The following is a 23,413-nucleotide window of genomic DNA, read 5'->3' as shown; positions in this document are numbered from 1 at the left end:
GGGACGTTTCTATTGGTTTGATTGCAACAGGAAAGCTAAATCTAGCATATCTAGAGCTACTAAGTATTTGAAATGACTTGAAAATAGTATTTGAACCACTAGACTCAGAGTCATTACCCAACACCTACAGACCCGTATATACTGGACCCTCTAGTCATGATGACCGCCTCGCACCCTGTTGGAAAACAACACGTAATGACGCAATGCAGGACATCACTTAGCTTATAGTGAATATCCACAATTATCCTTCTCCTCATTAAAAAAAGCCCCATGGATTTCATCAACCGCTGTGCTGGAGTGAAATATGTAAATACAGTGTGATTATGGTCCACAATGGAGGACCAATTGACCACAGATAGGCCTAACCAACAACAGTCAAAACAGCATGTAAAGTCCATCTCTGTCTGGAGCAGCCTAGTACTATTTATTACCTGATAAAAGTAGAGGACAAGAACGGAGACAATGACTCTCTGTCAGTGATACGTCGACATGGTGAGTGTGTCTGACACAACCGGGATAATTCCTCCACCAGAATCTAGGTCAGTGGGGGAGATGTTCTGATATTCACACACACACAGAGAGAGAGACACACACAGAGACACACAGAGACACACACACACACACAGAGAGACACACAGAGAGAGAGAGACACACACAGAGACACACACACACACACAGAGAGACACACAGAGAGAGAGAGACACACACAGAGACACACACACACACACACAGAGAGAGAGACACACACAGAGAGAGAGACACACACACACACACATAGAGACACACAGACACATAGAGACACACAGACACACAGAGACACACAGACAGACACAGACAGACACAGACAGACACAGACAGACACAGACAGACACAGAGACAGACACAGACACACACAGACACAGACACACAGACACAGACACACACAGACACAGACACAGACACAGACAGACACAGACACAGACACAGAGACACACACAGAGACACACACAGAGACACACACAGAGACACACAGAGACACACAGAGACACACACAGATAGAGAGACACACACACACACACACACAGATAGAGAGACACACACAGAGACACACACAGAGACACACACAGAGACACACACAGAGACACACACAGAGACACACACAGAGACACACACACCCCCGCTCGAGCGCAAATGGATGACCAAATTGTCCAGCAGGTAGATAAGTCAAAATACAACAATCTAATATTGAGCAAATCAGATCAATTCTGCAAATCCTCTCTATCATTCCTGTGAGTCAATAATAACTTGTGTCGGTAAGAGCTGATATTCACACAAGACTGAACAATAACAATTACACTGGGAATGACGGATCCTCTGATGTTCAATAAGAGACATGTTTCTTTAAATCTTAGTTTCAATAGTACAACATTGGTGTGTAGTGGGGGGGGGGGGTGGGGGGGGGGGCAACAGAATGGAAACGAGGTCAGATGTATTCCCACATTTCTAGAGGAAATATCCCCTGGCGTGAAAGTGTATTTCAGTTGATACGGTTTCAGTTAAAAAACTCTTACTGCTACTTTAACACTTGTAATATGTTGAATATCTTCTACGATAGAAAACACATTATTCCATGAGTATCCAACACATCTAGAGCAGTAGTAGGGGGGGAGGATGTGATATTTCCGATTTATTTAAAACACAAATCATGAAACTTTTATGAAGTAATACAATTTCAGCTTTTTTTTTCTTTTTTCAAAACAGATAATATAATAAAAGTTATAAGCAACAAATTAACCAGCGATTTTAAATGTCATGCTTTATGTCATTTTGTTCGTTGCAATTTCACGTGTAAAAACAGTTTCCCAAATCAACAAAATAACGGAGTTGATTAAAGTAATGTGTTTACCTTCATAGCAGAGTATGCCGATGTTGTTGTTCATTTTGTCCAGGTACTGATAGTTCAACAGATCCATTTTTGAAACAAGCATTTAACAGTTTAGCAAAAAAGACCAGCTTTTTTTGCTTCCAACCGAGTCGAGAGGGGAAAACGATGCAGTCAGTTTAAATTTACGTGGACGAGTCGGTCGACACAGAGCAGCTAAAAAGGCCCAGCCTTCAGCTCAAGTTTTCCACGCGCAAAAATAATAGCATCGAATCAAGGTAAAAACGCTTTAAAATAGTTCCCGACAAAATTCAAAATTGAGTTTTTATAATACTTGTAAAGATTGTATAAATGTTCAGACAAAAAAAAAGGTATCGCCAGTTCTTCCTAACCTTACAGCCAGCTGTAAAGTCGACTGCACTGACACGCAGGCTTTGCTTGGTATGACTCGAATGTACACCCCGTTTCCTCAGAGCAGGCTGCGACCACTAGGCATGCTTGCTAAATCCCGGGAGCTCCTCAGATGTCAGGGATTTTTTTTTTCACAAGACCAACCTTCCAAATGCAGGGCCAGGCAGGACCAGTGAGGGGTGAGAGAGGGAAAAGAAGCAGGGCCGGATTACCAACACATGGGCACTCCAGGGGGGCCCCCAAACCCCCCCCACCAAAACATTTGCATATGATAGCAAAAAGTGTAGAATTGGGTCTCCCGAATGGCACAGCGGTCTAAGGCACTGCATCGCAGTGGTGTCACTACAGACCCGGGTTCAATCCCGGGCTGTATCAGAACCGTCTGTGACCGGGAGTCCCATAGGGTGGCGCACAATTGGCCCAGAGTTGTCCGGATAAGCGGAGGGTTTGGCCGGGAAGGGGGGGGGGTCTTTACTTGTCTCATCGCGCTCTAGCGACTCTTAGTGGCGGGCCGGGCGCCTGCAGGCTAACCTCAGTCGTCAGTTGAACGGTGTGACACATTGGTGCAGCTGGCTTCCGGGTTAAGCGAGAGGGTGATAAGAAGCGCGGAATTGGCGGGTCATGTTTCGGAGGACGCGTGACTCGACCTTCGCCCCCCTCGAGCCCGTTGGGGAGTTGCAGCGGGTGAGACAAGATCGTGATTGGGGAGGAAAAAAGGGGGTGACATTTTTTTACAAAAGTGTAGAATTGCAGGGAAATTTGCTTTAAAACTGTAAAATTCTCTCAGCCTCATGTCAAAATGTGAACAAAATCATGAGATGAACCATAGAAACTGCTAATTTTCCACCCTGCCTCATGGCAAAAAGTGAAGAATTGCAGGAAATTATCTTTAAATGCCTTTTCTTAGCATCAAGACAGAATGTGTAGAATCTCATAAACTTGCACATTTTTCTCTACACAATGGCATAATGTGTTGAAATAGTGTGAGTTTGCAGATTTTTTTTATTTGTGTGTGCGGAGGGGGAAGGGGGGGGGGGGGGGGGGGGGGCTTGCCCCAAATGCGGTAATCCGGCCCTGAAGAGGAGGTGGGAGCCAGTGAGTGTGGGAGAGAGCGAGGAGAAAGAAAAGCAAAAAAACAAGGAGGGGTTAGTAGCCCATGTAAAATTTGGCAGACAGGAAACGGTGTGGTCTTGGCCAAAACAACATACAAAGAGAGCTCTATTCAGAAATGCATTCAACCTGGTTCCTGCTTCCAAACAGATGGGACATTCACTGTGACCTTATGGAACTATTGTGTTCTTCAAGACAAAACAGTTTGGCACCTATAATTCTGTAGTGTTCTCTATTGTTATAGAACCGTTCCTCAAAATCCACTACTCAAATCTTTAAATACCACATGATTTCTTCATTTTAATAGGAGACAAAAAATTGCAAATGTCCTGATAATTGACCAAATATCTTACCGAATATTAAATTAGACCTTATTTACAAAGTAAATCCATGTAGAAATCAGTTGCCGAGTTTACAAAGTTATTCCAGGACAATGTACAGTGATGTTCTACTGCCCTCTAGTGGTACAGAAAACCACTACCTGACAGACGGCTTTCACGGCCAACATGTCAACAAAAACAGACATTTCATTCACAGCTAACAGCTTTGTCACAGTTCTTGGAAGCTAATTCGCGATAGAAACACAGGGTCAAAAACCACAGCAGACATTGACTACAAGTGCATCTCTTCTTTTCACAAGCATATACATAGGCGTATGATATGAGCCGTTAGTAAATTATGTTTACTAAACAGTAGCATACCACCCTGCAGTCCACTGCTGGCTTGCCTCTGAAGCTAAGCACGGTTGGTCCTGGTCAGTCCCTGGATGGGAGACCAGATGCTGCTGGAAGTGGTGTTGGAGGGCCAGTAGGAGGCACCCTTTCCTCTGGTCTGAAATAAAATATCCCAATGCCCCAGGGCAGTGATTGGGGACAAATATCCCAATGTCCCAGGGCAGTGATTAGGGACAAATATCCCAATGTCCCAGGGCAATGATTAGGGACAAATATCCCAATGTCCCAGGGCAATGATTAGGGACAAATATCCCAATGTCCCAGGGCAATGATTAGGGACAAATATCCCAATGTCCCAGGGCAATGATTAGGGACAAATATCCCAATGTCCCAGGGCAATGATTAGGGACAAATATCCCAATGTCCCAGGGCAATGATTAGGGACAAATATCCCAATGTCCCAGGGCAATGATTAGGGACAAATATCCCAATGTCCCAGGGCAGTGATTGGGACAAATATCCCAATGTCCCAGGGCAATGATTAGGGACAAATATCCCAATGCCCCAGGGCAGTGATTAGGGACAAATATCCCAATGTCCCAGGGCAGTGATTAGGGACAAATATCCCAATGCCCCAGGGCAGTGATTAGGGACAAATATCCCAATGCCCCAGGGCAGTGATTAGGGACAAATATCCCAATGCCCCAGGGCAGTGATTAGGGACAAATATCCCAATGCCCCAGGGCAGTGATTAGGGACAAATATCCCAATGCCCTGTGAAGGGTGACGTCTTTCCAATGGGACGTTAAACAGGGGTCCTGACTCTCTGTGGTTGCAAAAGATCCCATGGCACTTATCATAAGAGTAGAGTGTTAACCCTGGTGTCCTGGTTAAATTACCAATCTGGCCTTCATACCATCGTGGCCAACTAATTACCCCCCAGCTTCCAATTGGCCCATTCATCTCCCCTGTAACTATTCCCCAGGTCGTTGCTGTAAATGAGAATGTATTCTCAGTCAACTGACCTGGTTAAAAAACAGACATTGAAGTGAATTCCCTAACTGGGACCTAAACCCTGATCTAGCGACTGTCAAACCTAAGTCTTGAACCATTTAGTTGAGTTAAAGTCACTACACTGTGTTTGAGCCTGGCGAAGTAGTAATACCTGACAATACAGAGGAGGAAAAAGGTCAGATAGGGAGGTGATGGGAACAGCCAGACTAGTAGAACTACATCATCCTCGCTCATCTGACTAGACCCTCTACACGGGGCTTACAATAGACTGTATTGTGATGATTATTATTTGACCCTGTAGGGTCATCTATGAACAACTTGGCCATGTTCTGTTATAATCTCCACCCGGCACAGCCAGAAGAGGACTGGCCACCCCTCATAGCCTGGTTCCTCTCTAGGTTTCTTCCTAGGTTTTGGCCTTTCTAGGGAGTTTTTCCTAGCCACAGTGCTTCTACACCTGCATTGCTTGCTGTTTGGGGGTTTTAGGCTGGGTTTCTGTACAGCACTGAGATATCAGCTGATGTAAGAAGGGCTTTATAAATACATTTGATATTTTGATTGTTCAGGTTCACCAAACAATCAGTGTATATGGTCATATTTTAGATATACAGGGTAAAGTCGATCATGTCATAATGAGGAATCACTTTTGCAAAGGCGTACTGTATGGCTAACAACAGTGACCTACTATAGTCACGCTAGCTTTGCCTTCGTGTGGGTGCTAGCAAGCATGCGATGTACTGCTAGGTATCAACAGCCAATCCAGTAGGGGCTGGAAGCTATAGTGAGCTTCGATTAGTCAATCACGACGCGACTTCGCTGGGTATATGAATAAAGTCCAGCTTATTCCAACTCCCCCCCCATCCCCCACTTCACTTCTTTCATTGAAAATGAACGGGCTTCACTAAACTTCCAAACGATCAAAAACATTACATTTTCAGATAGCGGCACCGGAGCGTAAAGTCTAGGTCCAAGAGACTCCTGAACAGCTTCTACCCCCCCAAGCCGTAAGACTCCTGAACAGCTTCTACCCCCCAAGCCATAAGACTCCTGAACAGCTTCTACCTCCCCCAAGCCATAAGACTCCTAAACAGCTTCTACCCCCCCAAGTCATAAGACTCCTGAACAGCTTCTACCCCCCCCCCCCAAGCCATAAGACTCCTGAACAGCTTCTACCCCCCCAAGCCATAAGACTCCTGAACAGCTTCTACCCCCCCAAGCCATAAGACTCCTGAACAGCTTCTACCTCCCCCAAGCCATAAGACTCCTAAACAGCTTCTACCCCCCCCAAGCCATAAGACTCCTAAACAGCTTCTACCCCCCCCCCCCCCCCCCCCCAAGCCATAAGACTCCTAAACAGCTTCTACCCCCCCCCCCCCAAGCCATAAGACTCCTGAACAGCTTCTACCCCCCCCCCCCAAAGCCATAAGACTCCTGAACAGCTTCTACCCCCCCCCCCCAAGTCATAAGACTCCTGAACAGCTTCTACCCCCCCAAGTCATAAGACTCCTGAACAGCTTCTACCCCCCCCCCCCAAGCCATAAGACTCCTGAACAGCTTCTACCCCCCCAAGCCATAAGACTCCTAAACAGCTTCTACCCCCCCCAAGCCATAAGACTCCTGAACAGCTTCTAACCCCCCCCCCCCCCCCCCCAAGTCATAAGACTCCTGAACAGCTTCTACCCCCCCCCCCCAAGTCATAAGACTCCTGAACAGCTTCTACCCCCCCAAGCCATAAGACGGATCAACAGCTTCTACCCCCCCAAGTCATAAGACTCCTGAACAGCTAATCAAATGGCTACCCAGACTATTTGCATTCTCCCCCCCCTCATTTACACCGCTGCTACCCTCTGTTATTATCTATGCATAGTCACTTTAATAACTCTAGGAAATACTAAAGTGCTTATAAGAACATCCAATAGACAAAGATATATGAAATACAAAATCGTACAGAGAGAAGCCCGCAGCCCGCTAACAAGGACTGTGGGCTCTCGTTCTCCGTGACCGACGAGAGTAAGACATTTAGGCGTGTTAACCCTCGCAAGGATGTCTGTCCAGACGGCATCCCTAGCCGCGTCCTCAGAGCACGCGCAGACCAGCTGGCTGGTGTCTTTAGGGACAAATTCAATCTCTCCCTATCCCAGCCTGTTGTCCCCACATGCTTCAAGATGGCCACCATTGTTCCTGTATCCCAAGAAAGCGAAGGTAACTGAACAAAATGACTATCACCCCGTAGCACTCACTTCTGTCATCATGAAGTGCTTTGAGAGACTAGTCGAGGATCATATCACCTCCAACCTACCTGACACCCTAGACCCACTTCAATTTGCTCACCGCCCCAATAGGTCCACAGACGATGTGGAAAGGTGCGTGCTCCCTCTGCTGTTTCCTGGGTCAATTCTGCAGCTAGCAGCATGAGAGGTCAGTGTGAGGGTAGTTCAACTAGCAGTATGAGAGGTCAGTGTGAGGGTAGTTCAACTAGCAGTATGAGAGGTCAGTGTGAGGGTAGTTCAACTAGCAGTATGAGGTCAGTGTGAGGGTAGTTCAACTAGCAGTATGAGGTCAGTGTGAGGGTAGTTCAACTAGCAGTATGAGGTCAGTGTGAGGGTAGTTCAACTAGCAGTATGAGGTCAGTGTGAGGGTAGTTCAACTAGCAGCATGAGAGGTCAGTGTGAGGGTAGTTCAACTAGCAGTATGAGGTCAGTGAGGGTAGTTCAACTAGCAGTATGAGAGGTCAGTGTGAGGGTAGTTCAACTAGCAGTATGAGAGGTCAGTGTGAGGGTAGTTCAACTAGCAGTAAGAGGTCAGTGTGAGGGTAGTTCAACTAGCAGTATGAGAGGTCAGTGTGAGGGTAGTTCAACTAGCAGTATGTGAGGTCAGTGTGAGGGTAGTTCAACTAGCAGTATGAGGTCAGTGTGAGGGTAGTTCAACTAGCAGCATGAGGTCAGTGTGAGGGTAGTTCAACTAGCAGCATGAGGTCAGTGTGAGGGTAGTTCAACTAGCAGTATGAGAGGTCAGTGTGAGGGTAGTTCAACTAGCAGTATGAGGTCAGTGTGAGGGTAGTTCAACTAGCAGTATGAGAGGTCAGTGTGAGGGTAGTTCAACTAGCAGTATGAGGTCAGTGTGAGGGTAGTTCAACTAGCAGTATGAGGTCAGTGTGAGGGTAGTTCAACTAGCAGTATGAGAGGTCAGTGTGAGGGTAGTTCAACTAGCAGTATGAGAGGTCAGTGTGAGGGTAGTTCAACTAGCAGTATGAGGTCAGTGTGAGGGTAGTTCAACTAGCAGTATGAGGTCAGTGTGAGGGTAGTTCAACTAGCAGTATGAGAGGTCAGTGTGAGGGTAGTTCAACTAGCAGTATGAGAGGTCAGTGTGAGGGTAGTTCAACTAGCAGTATGAGAGGTCAGTGTGAGGGTAGTTCAACTAGCAGTATGAGAGGTCAGTGTGAGGGTAGTTCAACTAGCAGTATGAGGTCAGTGTGAGGGTAGTTCAACTAGCAGTATGAGAGGTCAGTGTGAGGGTAGTTCAACTAGCAGTATGAGAGGTCAGTGAGGGTAGTTCAACTAGCAGTATGAGGTCAGTGTGAGGGTAGTTCAACTAGCAGTATGAGGTCAGTGTGAGGGTAGTTCAACTAGCAGTATGAGGTCAGTGTGAGGGTAGTTCAACTAGCAGTATGAGAGGTCAGTGTGAGGGTAGTTCAACTAGCAGTATGAGGTCAGTGTGAGGGTAGTTCAACTAGCAGCATGAGGTCAGTGTGAGGGTAGTTCAACTAGCAGCATGAGGTCAGTGTGAGGGTAGTTCAACTAGCAGCATGAGGTCAGTGTGAGGGTAGTTCAACTAGCAGTATGAGGTCAGTGTGAGGGTAGTTCAACTAGCAGCATGAGAGGTCAGTGTGAGGGTAGTTCAACTAGCAGCATGAGAGGTCAGTGTGAGGGTAGTTCAACTAGCAGTATGAGAGGTCAGTGTGAGGGTAGTTCAACTAGCAGCATGAGGTCAGTGTGAGGGTAGTTCAACTAGCAGCATGAGGTCAGTGTGAGGGTAGTTCAACTAGCAGTATGAGGTCAGTGTGAGGGTAGTTCAACTAGCAGTATGAGGTCAGTGTGAGGGTAGTTCAACTAGCAGTATGAGGTCAGTGTGAGGGTAGTTCAACTAGCAGTATGAGGTCAGTGTGAGGGTAGTTCAACTAGCAGCATGAGAGGTCAGTGTGAGGGTAGTTCAACTAGCAGTATGAGAGGTCAGTGTGAGGGTAGTTCAACTAGCAGTATGAGGTCAGTGTGAGGGTAGTTCAACTAGCAGTGTGAGGTCAGTGTGAGGGTAGTTCAACTAGCAGTGTGAGGTCAGTGTGAGGGTAGTTCAACTAGCAGTATGAGGTCAGTGTGAGGGTAGTTCAACTAGCAGCATGAGAGGTCAGTGTGAGGGTAGTTCAACTAGCAGTATGAGAGGTCAGTGTGAGGGTAGTTCAACTAGCAGTATGAGGTCAGTGTGAGGGTAGTTCAACTAGCAGTATGAGAGGTCAGTGTGAGGGTAGTTCAACTAGCAGTATGAGGTCAGTGTGAGGGTAGTTCAACTAGCAGTATGAGGTCAGTGTGAGGGTAGTTCAACTAGCAGTATGAGAGGTCAGTGTGAGGGTAGTTCAACTAGCAGTATGAGGTCAGTGTGAGGGTAGTTCAACTAGCAGTATGAGGTCAGTGTGAGGGTAGTTCAACTAGCAGTATGAGAGGTCAGTGTGAGGGTAGTTCAACTAGTAGTATGAGGTCAGTGTGAGGGTAGTTCAACTAGCAGTATGAGGTCAGTGTGAGGGTAGTTCAACTAGCAGTATGAGAGGTCAGTGTGAGGGTAGTTCAACTAGCAGTATGAGGTCAGTGTGAGGGTAGTTCAACTAGCAGTATGAGGTCAGTGTGAGGGTAGTTCAACTAGCAGTATGAGGTCAGTGTGAGGGTAGTTCAACTAGCAGTATGAGGTCAGTGTGAGGGTAGTTCAACTAGCAGTATGAGAGGTCAGTGTGAGGGTAGTTAACTAGCAGTATGAGAGGTCAGTGTGAGGGTAGTTCAACTAGCAGTATGAGAGGTCAGTGTGAGGGTAGTTCAACTAGCAGTATGAGGTCAGTGTGAGGGTAGTTCAACTAGCAGTATGAGAGGTCAGTGTGAGGGTAGTTCAACTAGCAGTATGAGAGGTCAGTGTGAGGGTAGTTAACTAGCAGTATGAGAGGTCAGTGTGAGGGTAGTTAACTAGCAGTATGAGAGGTCAGTGTGAGGGTAGTTCAACTAGCAGTATGAGAGGTCAGTGTGAGGGTAGTTCAACTAGCAGTATGAGGTCAGTGTGAGGGTAGTTCAACTAGCAGTATGAGAGGTCAGTGTGAGGGTAGTTCAACTAGCAGTATGAGGTCAGTGTGAGGGTAGTTCAACTAGCAGTATGAGAGGTCAGTGTGAGGGTAGTTCAACTAGCAGTATGAGGTCAGTGTGAGGGTAGTTCAACTAGCAGTATGAGGTCAGTGTGAGGGTAGTTCAACTAGCAGTATGAGGTCAGTGTGAGGGTAGTTCAACTAGCAGTATGAGGTCAGTGTGAGGGTAGTTCAACTAGCAGTATGAGGTCAGTGTGAGGGTAGTTCAACTAGCAGTATGAGAGGTCAGTGTGAGGGTAGTTCAACTAGCAGTATGAGAGGTCAGTGTGAGGGTAGTTCAACTAGCAGCATGAGGTCAGTGTGAGGGTAGTTCAACTAGCAGTATGAGGTCAGTGTGAGGGTAGTTCAACTAGCAGTATGAGGTCAGTGTGAGGGTAGTTCAACTAGCAGTATGAGGTCAGTGTGAGGGTAGTTCAACTAGCAGTATGAGAGGTCAGTGTGAGGGTAGTTCAACTAGCAGTATGAGGTCAGTGTGAGGGTAGTTCAACTAGCAGTATGAGGTCAGTGTGAGGGTAGTTCAACTAGCAGTATGAGGTCAGTGTGAGGGTAGTTCAACTAGCAGTATGAGAGGTCAGTGTGAGGGTAGTTCAACTAGTAGTATGAGGTCAGTGTGAGGGTAGTTCAACTAGCAGTATGAGGTCAGTGTGAGGGTAGTTCAACTAGCAGTATGAGAGGTCAGTGTGAGGGTAGTTCAACTAGCAGTATGAGGTCAGTGTGAGGGTAGTTCAACTAGCAGTATGAGGTCAGTGTGAGGGTAGTTCAACTAGCAGTATGAGGTCAGTGTGAGGGTAGTTCAACTAGCAGTATGAGGTCAGTGTGAGGGTAGTTCAACTAGCAGTATGAGAGGTCAGTGTGAGGGTAGTTTAACTAGCAGTATGAGGTCAGTGTGAGGGTAGTTTAACTAGCAGTATGAGGTCAGTGTGAGGGTAGTTTAACTAGCAGTATGAGGTCAGTGTGAGGGTAGTTCAACTAGCAGTATGAGAGGTCAGTGTGAGGGTAGTTCAACTAGCAGTATGAGAGGTCAGTGTGAGGGTAGTTCAACTAGCAGTATGAGGTCAGTGTGAGGGTAGTTCAACAAGCAGTATGAGGTCAGTGTGAGGGTAGTTCAACTAGCAGTATGAGAGGTCAGTGTGAGGGTAGTTCAACTAGCAGTATGAGAGGTCAGTGTGAGGGTAGTTCAACTAGCAGTATGAGGTCAGTGTGAGGGTAGTTCAACTAGCAGTATGAGAGGTCAGTGAGGGTAGTTCAACTAGCAGTATGAGGTCAGTGTGAGGGTAGTTCAACTAGCAGTATGAGAGGTCAGTGTGAGGTCAGTGTGAGGGTAGTTCAACTAGCAGTATGAGAGGTCAGTGTGAGGGTAGTTCAACTAGCAGTATGAGGTCAGTGTGAGGGTAGTTCAACTAGCAGTATGAGAGGTCAGTGTGAGGGTAGTTCAACTAGCAGTATGAGAGGTCAGTGTGAGGGTAGTTCAACTAGCAGTATGAGGTCAGTGTGAGGGTAGTTCAACTAGCAGTATGAGAGGTCAGTGTGAGGGTAGTTAACTAGCAGTATGAGAGGTCAGTGTGAGGGTAGTTCAACTAGCAGTATGAGGTCAGTGTGAGGGTAGTTCAACTAGCAGTATGAGGTCAGTGTGAGGGTAGTTCAACTAGCAGCATGAGGTCAGTGTGAGGGTAGTTCAACTAGCAGAATGAGGTCAGTGTGAGGGTAGTTCAACTAGCAGCATGAGGTCAGTGTGAGGGTAGTTCAACTAGCAGTATGAGGTCAGTGTGAGGGTTGTTCAACTAGCAGTATGAGAGGCCAGTGTGAGGGTAGTTCAACTAGCAGTATGAGAGGTCAGTGTGAGGGTTGTTCAACTAGCAGTATGAGAGGCCAGTGTGAGGGTAGTTCAACTAGCAGTATGAGAGGTCAGTGTGAGGGTAGTTCAACTAGCAGTATGAGAGGTCAGTGTGAGGGTAGTTCAACTAGCAGTATGAGGTCAGTGTGAGGGTAGTTCAACTAGCAGTATGAGGTCAGTGAGGGTAGTTCAACTAGCAGTATGAGAGGTCAGTGTGAGGGTAGTTCAACTAGCAGTATGAGAGGTCAGTGTGAGGGTAGTTCAACTAGCAGTATGAGAGGTCAGTGTGAGGGTAGTTTAACTAGCAGTATGAGGTCAGTGTGAGGGTAGTTCAACTAGCAGTATGAGAGGTCAGTGTGAGGGTAGTTCAACTAGCAGTATGAGAGGTCAGAGTGAGGGTAGTTCAACTAGCAGTATGAGAGGTCAGTGTGAGGGTAGTTCAACTAGCAGTATGAGGTCAGTGTGAGGGTAGTTCAACTAGCAGTATGAGGTCAGTGTGAGGGTAGTTCAACTAGCAGTATGAGGTCAGTGTGAGGGTAGTTCAACTAGCAGTATGAGAGGTCAGTGTGAGGGTAGTTCAACTAGCAGTATGAGAGGTCAGTGTGAGGGTAGTTCAACTAGCAGTATGAGGTCAGTGTGAGGGTAGTTCAACTAGCAGTATGAGAGGTCAGTGTGAGGGTAGTTCAACTAGCAGTATGAGGTCAGTGTGAGGGTAGTTTAACTAGCAGTATGAGGTCAGTGTGAGGGTAGTTCAACTAGCAGTATGAGAGGTCAGTGTGAGGGTAGTTCAACTAGCAGTATGAGAGGTCAGTGTGAGGGTAGTTCAACTAGCAGTATGAGAGGTCAGTGTGAGGGTAGTTCAACTAGCAGTATGAGAGGTCAGTGTGAGGGTAGTTCAACTAGCAGTATGAGGTCAGTGTGAGGGTAGTTCAACTAGCAGTATGAGGTCAGTGTGAGGGTAGTTCAACTAGCAGTATGAGGTCAGTGTGAGGGTAGTTCAACTAGCAGTATGAGGTCAGTGTGAGGGTAGTTCAACTAGCAGTATGAGGTCAGTGTGAGGGTAGTTCAACTAGCAGTATGAGGTCAGTGTGAGGGTAGTTCAACTAGCAGTATGAGGTCAGTGTGAGGGTAGTTCAACTAGCAGTAAGAGAGGTCAGTGTGAGGGTAGTTCAACTAGCAGTATGAGGTCAGTGTGAGGGTAGTTCAACTAGCAGTATGAGGTCAGTGTGAGGGTAGTTCAACTAGCAGTATGAGGTCAGTGTGAGGGTAGTTCAACTAGCAGTATGAGAGGTCAGTGTGAGGGTAGTTCAACTAGCAGTATGAGAGGTCAGTGTGAGGGTAGTTCAACTAGCAGTATGAGGTCAGTGTGAGGGTAGTTCAACTAGCAGTATGAGGTCAGTGTGAGGGTAGTTCAACTAGCAGTATGAGGTCAGTGTGAGGGTAGTTCAACTAGCAGTATGAGGTCAGTGTGAGGGTAGTTCAACTAGCAGTATGAGAGGTCAGTGTGAGGGTAGTTCAACTAGCAGTATGAGGTCAGTGTGAGGGTAGTTCAACTAGCAGTATGAGGTCAGTGTGAGGGTAGTTCAACTAGCAGTATGAGGTCAGTGTGAGGGTAGTTCAACTAGCAGTATGAGGTCAGTGTGAGGGTAGTTCAACTAGCAGTATGAGGTCAGTGTGTGGGTAGTTCAACTAGCAGTATGAGGTCAGTGTGAGGGTAGTTCAACTAGCAGTATGAGGTCAGTGTGAGGGTAGTTCAACTAGCAGTATGAGAGGTCAGTGTGAGGGTAGTTCAACTAGCAGTATGAGAGGTCAGTGTGAGGGTAGTTCAACTAGCAGTATGAGAGGTCAGTGTGAGGGTAGTTCAACTAGCAGTATGAGAGGTCAGTGTGAGGGTAGTTCAACTAGCAGTATGAGGTCAGTGTGAGGGTAGTTTAACTAGCAGTATGAGGTCAGTGTGAGGGTAGTTCAACAAGCAGTATGAGGTCAGTGTGAGGGTAGTTCAACTAGCAGTATGAGAGGTCAGTGTGAGGGTGGTTCAACTAGCAGTATGAGGTCAGTGTGAGGGTAGTTCAACTAGCAGTATGAGGTCCGTGTGAGGGTAGTTCAACTAGCAGTATGAGAGGTCAGTGTGAGGGTAGTTCAACTAGCAGTATGAGAGGTCAGTGTGAGGGTTGTTCAACTAGCAGTATGAGGTCAGTGTGAGGGTAGTTCAACTAGCAGTATGAGGTCAGTGTGAGGGTAGGTCAACTAGCAGTATGAGGTCAGTGTGAGGGTAGGTCAACTAGCAGTATGAGAGGTCAGTGTGAGGGTAGTTCAACTAGCAGTATGAGAGGTCAGTGTGAGGGTAGTTCAACTAGCAGTATGAGGTCAGTGTGAGGGTAGTTCAACTAGCAGTATGAGGTCAGTGTGAGGGTAGTTCAACTAGCAGTATGAGGTCAGTGTGAGGGTAGTTCAACTAGCAGTATGAGAGGTCAGTGTGAGGGTAGTTCAACTAGCAGCATGAGGTCAGTGTGAGGGTAGTTCAACTAGCAGTATGAGGTCAGTGTGAGGGTAGTTCAACTAGCAGTATGAGGTCAGTGTGAGGGTAGTTCAACTAGCAGTATGAGAGGTCAGTGTGAGGGTAGTTCAACTAGCAGTATGAGGTCAGTGTGAGGGTAGTTCAACTAGCAGCATGAGAGGTCAGTGTGAGGGTAGTTCAACTAGCAGCATGAGAGGTCAGTGTGAGGGTAGTTCAACTAGCAGTATGAGAGGTCAGTGTGAGGGTACTTCAACTAGCAGTATGAGAGGTCAGTGTGAGGGTAGTTCAACTAGCAGTATGAGGTGTCAGTGTGAGGGTAGTTCAACTAGCAGTATGAGAGGTCAGTGTGAGGGTAGTTCAACTAGCAGTATGAGGTCAGTGTGAGGGTAGTTCAACTAGCAGTATGAGGTCAGTGAGGGTAGTTCAACTAGCAGTATGAGGTCAGTGTGAGGGTAGTTCAACTAGCAGTATGAGGTCAGTGTGAGGGTAGTTCAACTAGCAGTATGAGGTCAGTGTGAGGGTAGTTCAACTAGCAGTATGAGAGGTCAGTGTGAGGGTAGTTCAACTAGCAGTATGAGGTCAGTGTGAGGGTAGTTCAACTAGCAGTATGAGAGGTCAGTGTGAGGGTAGTTCAACTAGCAGTATGAGGTCAGTGTGAGTGTAGTTCAACTAGCAGTATGAGGTCAGTGTGAGGGTAGTTCAACTAGCAGTATGAGAGGTCAGTGTGAGGGTAGTTCAACTAGCAGTATGAGAGGTCAGTGTGAGGGTAGTTCAACTAGCAGTATGAGAGGTCAGTGTGAGGGTAGTTCAACTAGCAGTATGAGAGGTCAGTGTGAGGGTAGTTCAACTAGCAGTATGAGAGGTCAGTGTGAGGGTAGTTCAACTAGCAGTATGAGAGGTCAGTGTGAGGGTAGTTCAACTAGCAGTATGAGGTCAGTGTGAGGGTAGTTCAACTAGCAGTATGAGGTCAGTGTGAGGGTAGTTCAACTAGCAGTATGAGGTCAGTGTGAGGGTAGTTCAACTAGCAGTATGAGGTCAGTGTGAGGGTAGTTCAACTAGCAGTATGAGGGGTCAGTGTGAGGGTAGTTCAACTAGCAGTATGAGGTCAGTGTGAGGGTAGTTCAACTAGCAGTATGAGGTCAGTGTGAGGGTAGTTCAACTAGCAGTATGAGAGGTCAGTGTGAGGGTATTACAGAACTAATGTAACTCATGCTGCTGGGCTCCTACTGGGCTGCAGCCCCTGGTATTACTACGTTGCTATGGCAGCCAAATCCAAGCCCCACTCATTCCAACCTTCCCTGTGGTCAGCATGGTTGTGCCCACCCCCTCCTTGTCTCGGCTTAAGTTTGCTGCTGTGGTCACACCACACAGTCTGTGGGGGCAACTGGGGCCCGTTTCATTTTGAAACCTATAAAACCTGGGCTGTCTACACACACACACACGTCTACACACACACACACACACACACACACACACACACACACACACACACGCCTACACACACACACACACGCCTACACACACACACACACCTACAACTACACACACGCGCCTACACACACACACCTACACCTACACACACAGACTCACACACACACGTGCCTACACACACACACACGTGCCTACACACACACACACGTGCCTACACACACACACACGCGCCTACACACACACACACGCGCCTACACACACACACACGCGCCTACACACACACACACGCGCCTACACACACACACACCTACACACACACACCCATCCCTTCTGTTGTTATTGAGACACACCTCTTCCTTGGAAATGTCCTGACCTGCTCTATTGTAAAACCCTTCTAAACCTGTAGTCATTACCAGTACTTGACTTGGGCAGAAGTTCACCGAAGTACCGGGCCACCTCAAAATGTTCTACTGCTTAGAGTCCTTGTTCCTCTTAATAGAATATTAGCTCAAAACGTATTAAAAAGTGAGTTGATACCGTCACCCAAAATGAATAACGTAACTATTTCAGTCCATGTCAAGTTCAAACTATAACAATTATAAACTTGTAGCTACTAGCTAATGACTTCAGACTGGTAGCAAAACACTCCTAACACAAACTCCTAAACTTGTAGCTACTAGCTATCTAACAACTAATCCCTTCTCAATGTATCCTCCAGTCCTTTAGTCCTGGTCAATAGTATGGTTGTCAGAAGTTCCAGTCCTTTAATGTAGTGGTTTTAAACAAATAATATAGTTCAGTCAAACAAATTTGACAAAATCGTCACATAATTTCAAAGAGCAAAATCAAGCATTTTAGCTTGCAGATATCACCCAAAAAAAAACTCAGAGGAAGACTAGAGGGACAGATTTGAGTTGGTTTATGAGTCGCAGGTAGAACAGCATGTAGTGTAGCTAAACTGTTAGGCTGGGGGGGGGGGGTAGAATTACACCAGATGCAGTGTGTGTGTGTCTGTGTGTCTGTGTGTCTGTGTGTCTGTGTGTCATGAACACTTAACAGTAATAGTCACTTTACAGTAGAATACAGTCAATCATGGTGGAAATGTATATAATCTGACATATCAAGCTCTCATTTGCTGAAAACTACTGATGTTGAAGTAGACGCCCATGTTTCTCTCTGAACACACACACGTCATAGAGAGTCTTCCTGGTCATACACTGGCCTGCCTGCCTGTCTGCTGAAATGTCTGACAGACTGGCCCAGTCCTATTAAGACAGTGTGTGTGTGGTCTTACCTCCTAACCCTAGCCACCATAGAAGACAATAGCAGCCAGCAGTCAAATCAAGTCACACGCTAATGCTTACTTACAAGTCCCTGACCAACATTGCAATTTAAAAAAAAAACATGAAAAATAAATAAAAGTAACAAGTAATTAAAGAGCAGCAGTAAAATAACAATAGCGAGAATATATACAGGGGGTACCGGTACAGAGTCAATGTGCGGGGGCACCGGTTAGTTGAGGTAGTATGTAGGTAGAGTTATTAAAGTGACTACGCATAGATAACAAGAGAGTAGCAGCGGCGTAAAAGAGAGGAGGGCAATGAAAATAGTCTGGGTAGCCATTTGATTAGATGTTCAGTAGTCTTACGGCTTGGGGGGGGGTAGAAGCTGTTTAGAAGCCTCTTGGACCTAGACTTGGCGCTCTGTTACCGCTTGCCGTGCTTTAGCAGAGAAAACAGTCTATGACTAGGGTGGCTGGAGTTTTTAGAGCCTTCCTCTGACAACGCCTGGTATAGAAGTCCTGGATGGCAGGAAGCTTGGCCCCAGTGATGTACTGGGCCGTACACACTACTCTCTGTAGTGCCTTGCGGTCGGAGGCCCAGCAGTTGCCATACCAGGCGGTGATGCAACCCGTCAGGATGCTCTCGATGGTGCAGCTGTAAAACCTTTTGAGAATCTGAGGACCCATGCCAAATCTTTTAATTCTCCTGAGGGGAAAAGGTTTTGTTGTGCCCTCCTCACCACTGTCTTGGTGTGTTTGGACCATTCTAGTTTGTTGGTGATGTGAACACCAAGGAACTTGAAGCTCTCAACCTGCCCCATTGCAGCCCCGTCGTTAAGAATGGGGGGCGTGCTCGGTCCTCTTTTTCGTGTCATCCACAATCATCTCTTTTGTATTGATCACATTGAGGGAGAGGTTGTTGTCTTGGTACCACACAACCAGGTCTCTGACCTCCTCCCGATAGTCTCGTCATTGTTGGTGTTCAGGCCTACCACTGTTGTGTCATCAGCAAACTTAATGTTGTTGGAGTCGTGCCTGGCCATAGAGTCATGAGTGAACAGGGAGTACAGAAGTGGATGGAGCACGCACCCCTGAGGGGCCCCTGTGTTGAGGATCAGCGTGGCGGATGTGTTGTTAACTACCCTTTCCACCTGGGGGCGGCCCGTCAGGAAGTCCAGCATCCAGTTGCAGAGGGAGGTGTTTAGTCCCAGGGTCCTTACCTTAGTGATGAGCTTTGAGGGCACTATGGTGTTGAATGCTGAGCTGTAGTCAATAAATAGCATTCTCACATAGGTGTTAATTCTGTCCAGGTGTGAAAGGGCAGTGTGGAGTGCAATAGAAATTGCATCATCTGTGGATCTGTTGGGGCGGTATGCAACTTGGAGTGGGTCTAGAGTTTCTGGGATAATGGTGTTGATGTGAGCCATGACCAGCCTTTCAAAGCACTTCATGGCTACAGACGTAAGTGCTACGGGTCGGTAGTCATTTAGGCAGGTTACCTTAGTGTTCTTGGGCACAGGGACTATGGTGGTCTGCTTAAAACATGTTGGTATCACAGACTCGGACAGGGAGAGGTTGAAAATGTCAGTGAAGACACTTGCCAGTTGGTCAGCGCATGCTCGCAGCACACGTCCTGGTAATCCGTCTGGCCCTGCGGCCTTGTGAATGTTGATCTGTTTAAAGGTCTTACATCGGCTGCGGAGAGAGTGATCACACAGTCTTCCGGAACAGCTGGTGCTCTCATGCATGTTTCAGTGTTACTTGCCTTGAAGCGTGCATAGAGTAGTTTAGCTCGTCTGGTAGCCTTGTGTCACTGGTCAGCTCTCGGCTGTGCTTCCCTTTGTAGTCTGTAATTGTTTGCAAGCCCTGCCACATCCTTCGAGCGTCAGAGCCGGTGTAGTACGTTTTGATCTTAGTCCTGTATTGATGCTTTGCCTGTTTGATGGTTCGTCGGAGGGCATAGCGGTATTTCTTATAAGCTTCCGGGTTAGAGTCCCGCTCCTTGAAAGCAGCAGCTCTAGCCTTTAGCTCAGTGCAGATGTTGCCTGTAATCCATGGCTTCTGGTTGGGGTATGTACGTATGGTCACTGTTTGGGACGAAGTCATCAATGCACTTATTAATGAAGCCAATGACTGATGTGGTGTACTCCTCAATGCCACCTGTAGCTTCTTCTTTAGCATCTGTTTCATCTGACCACTTGTTTATTGGTGCTTCCTGCTTTACATTTTTTTGCTTGTAAGCAGGAATCAGGAGGATAGAATTATGGTCAGATTTACCAAATGGAGGGCGAGGGAGAGTTTTGTATGTTTTATATATTTTTTTAACATTTTACCTTTATTTAACTAGGCAAGTCAGTTAAGAACAAATTCTTATTTACAATGACGACCTACCGGGGAACAGTGGGTTAACTGCCTTGTTCTTGGGCAGAATGACAGATTTGTACCTTGTCAGCTCGGGGATTTGATCTTGCAACCTTTCGCTTACTAGTCCAACGCTCTAACCACTAGGCTACACTGTGTCTCTGTGTGTGGAGTAAAGGTGGTCTGGAGTTTTTTCCCTTCTGTTTGCACATTTAACATGTTGCCATAGTCTGGATGGGATCAGTGTTCTACACCTGGCCTGATGGAGAGTTCTGCATTCTGCACAATGTGTGAAACACCAGACAATGGACTCTTCAGATAGAACTTGTCTTTAGTCTGGAATTGGGTTGGGAGGGGGAGAGGAGGGGGTTATGGGGTGAGGTTGGGCAGGTTTGTGAGGAAGAGGGAAGTCTTCAGTGTTAGTTTGGACTAGGGGAGATGGGAGGAGTTGAAGGTTTGGGTTAGGGATCTTCAGTGTTAGTTTGGACTAGGGGAGATGGGAGGAGTTGAAGGTTTGGGTTAGGGATCTTCAGTGTTAGTTTGGACTAGGGGAGGTGGGAGGAGTTGAAGGTTTGGGTTAGGGATCTTCAGTGTTAGTTTGGACTAGGGGAGGTGGGAGGAGTTGAAGGTTTGGGTTAGGGATCTTCAGTGTTAGTTTGGACTAAGGGGAGGTGGGAGGAGTTGAAGATGTGGGTTAGGGATCTTCAGTGTTAGTTTGGACTAGGGGAGGTGGGAGGAGTTGAAGGTGTGGGTTAGGTATCTTCAGTGTTAGTTTGGACTAAGGGAGGTGGGAGGAGTTGAAGATGTGGGTTAGGGATCTTCAGTGTTAGTTTGGACTAGGGGAGGTGGGAGGAGTTGTGAAGGTTTGGGTTAGGGATCTTCAGTGTTAGTTTGGACTAAGGAGAGGTGGGAGGAGTTGAAGGTTTGGGTTAGGGATCTTCAGTGTTAGTTTGGACTAGGGGAGGTGGGAGGAGTTGAAGGTTTGGGTTAGGGATCTTCAGTTTGGACTAAGGGGAGGTGGGAGGAGTTGAAGATGTGGGTTAGGGATTTTCAGTGTTAGTTTGGACTAGGGGAGGTGGGAGGAGTTGAAGGTGTGGGTTAGGTATCTTCAGTGTTAGTTTGGACTAAGGGAGGTGGGAGGAGTTGAAGGTTTGGGTTAGGGATCTTCAGTGTTAGTTTGGACTAGGGGAGGTGGGAGGAGTTGAAGATGTGGGTTAGGGATCTTCAGTGTTAGTTTGGACTAGGGGAGGTGGGAGGAGTTGAAGGTGTGGGTTAGGGATCTTCAGTGTTAGTTTGGACTAGGGGAGGTGGGAGGAGTTGAAGATGTGGGTTAGGGATCTTCAGTGTTAGTTTGGACTAGGGGAGGTGGGAGGAGTTGTGAAGGTTTGGGTTAGGGATCTTCAGTGTTAGTTTGGACTAAGGAGAGGTGGGAGGAGTTGAAGGTGTGGGGTCTTCGGTGTGAATAGACCACACCCACTCTCTAAATCCCTTTAGGGTTGTGTGAGAGAGAAGTTAAAAGAGGATCTGTAATCTCACTGATGAGAGGCCAGATGAAAACCGTGGAATCGAGTCTGAACGACTAATTAATCCTTTTTGGTGTGTGTGAGATCTGGGCCTGTATTCACAAAGAGTCTGACACTGGGAGTGCTGATCTAGGGCCAGTTTCACCTTTTTGATCATAACGAACAAGGTTATATGAACAGGGTGGGGGTTGGAGACGCTTAATGAATACAGGCCCTGGTTTGGTCTCTCGATGGGCCCCTTTCGCCTGTGTTTGGTTCAGAATGCCTCAGCAACCGAAATTAAAGGTTAACAAAACAGGGTGTTACTGTTGCTTACTTTGGCTCTCTAAATTCACTTCCTGGTTTCTTACTTTGGCTCTCTAAATTCACTTCCTGGTTTCTTACTTTGGCTCTCTAAATTCACTTCCTGGTTTCTTACTTTCCTTAGTCAAATTCTCAGGGTAATGTTTGTTGTAGAAAAAAAAATGTCTAGATTCGAGAAAAAAAGAAAAAAAAGACATGTTTGTCATTTGCACCACCTTCATAAATCTACAGCCTGTTGCTCTCACCATTCTCTTGACGGATTATAGAACGTTCAAGAAGGTCTTGTGTGACAGCAGGGAGTGTATGGAGCCATAGATCCATAGGCTGCATTTCAAAACGGCACCACATTACCTATACCCATTAACCTGGGTCAAAACGGCACCACATTACCTATACCCATTAACCTGGGTCAAAACACCACATTACCTATACCCATTAACCTGGGTCAAAACACCTATTACCTATACCCATTAACCTGGGTCAAAACACCTATTACCTATACCCATTAACCTGGGTCAAAACACCTATTGCCTATACCCATTAACCTGGGTCAAAACACCTATTGCCTATACCCATTAACCTGGGTCAAAACACCTATTGCCTATACCCATTAACCTGGGTCAAAACACCTATTGCCTATACCCATTAACCTGGGTCAAAACACCTATTGCCTATACCCATTAACCTGGGTCAAAACACCTATTGCCTATACCCATTAACCTGGGTCAAAACACCTATTACCTATACCCATTAACCTGGGTCAAAACACCTATTACCTATACCCATTAACCTGGGTCAAAACACCTATTACCTATACCCATTAACCTGGGTCAAAACACCTATTGCCTATACCCATTAACCTGGGTCAAAACACCTATTACCTATACCCATTAACCTGGGTCAAAACACCTATTGCCTATACCCATTAACCTGGGTCAAAACACCTATTACCTATACCCATTAACCTGGGTCAAAACACCTATTACCTATACCCATTAACCTGGGTCAAAACACCTATTACCTATACCCATTAACCTGGGTCAAAACACCTATTACCTATACCCATTAACCTGGGTCAAAACACCTATTACCTATACCCATTAACCTGGGTCAAAACACCTATTACCTATACCCATTAACCTGGGTCAAAACACCTATTACCTATACCCATTAACCTGGGTCAAAACACCTATTACCTATACCCATTAACCTGGGTCAAAACACCTATTACCTATACCCATTAACCTGGGTCAAAACACCTATTACCTATACCCATTAACCTGGGTCAAAACACCTATTACCTATACCCATTAACCTGGGTCAAAACACCTATTACCTATACCCATTAACCTGGGTCAAAACACCTATTACCTATAAACATTACCTGGTCAAAAGTAGTGCACTATTTTGGGAATAGGGTGCCAGTTGGGACTCATCTTAGTATATTGTGTATGTATGGAGTCCCTTGGCTGTGAAAGATACTCAGGAAATAAGGTAGAAACCCCAATATGAGGTGATGTAGTTAGCTAGCAAGCTTGTGTGGCCTACCACTTCACAGATAAAACGTTGTTGCTCCTAGACGTTTCCACTTCACAATAACAGTTGACCGGGGCAGCTCTAGCAGGGCAGAAATTTGACGAACTGACTCGTTGGAAAGGTGGCATCCTATGACGATGCCACGTTGAAAGTCACTGAG

The 23,413-nt window shown here is 46.5% G+C and overlaps 1 protein-coding gene across 2 annotated transcripts in view; it reads right to left on the bottom strand.

Annotated features, from left to right (window-relative positions):
* vgll4b (vestigial-like family member 4b) overlaps nucleotides 1-23,413 on the bottom strand; it is a 140,054-nt gene that overhangs the window by 78,002 nt on the left and 38,639 nt on the right. The window contains exon 1 of one of the 2 annotated variants that reach the window (XM_055869908.1): nucleotides 1,886-2,443. The exons of the other annotated variant lie outside the window; for it this stretch is intronic. Within the exon in view, the coding sequence (XP_055725883.1) occupies nucleotides 1,886-1,967 (82 nt within the window). The 5' untranslated portion in view covers nucleotides 1,968-2,443. Of the gene's footprint in view, nucleotides 1-1,885; nucleotides 2,444-23,413 lie in introns of those variants that run through there. 2 annotated transcript variants of the gene reach the window in all.

This window comes from Salvelinus fontinalis, chromosome 18, assembly GCF_029448725.1.
Source record: "Salvelinus fontinalis isolate EN_2023a chromosome 18, ASM2944872v1, whole genome shotgun sequence".
Classification (NCBI taxonomy): Eukaryota; Metazoa; Chordata; class Actinopteri; order Salmoniformes; family Salmonidae; genus Salvelinus; species Salvelinus fontinalis.
Note: the sequence above shows the minus strand (reverse complement) of the source record. Positions and strands in the feature narration are given on the sequence as shown.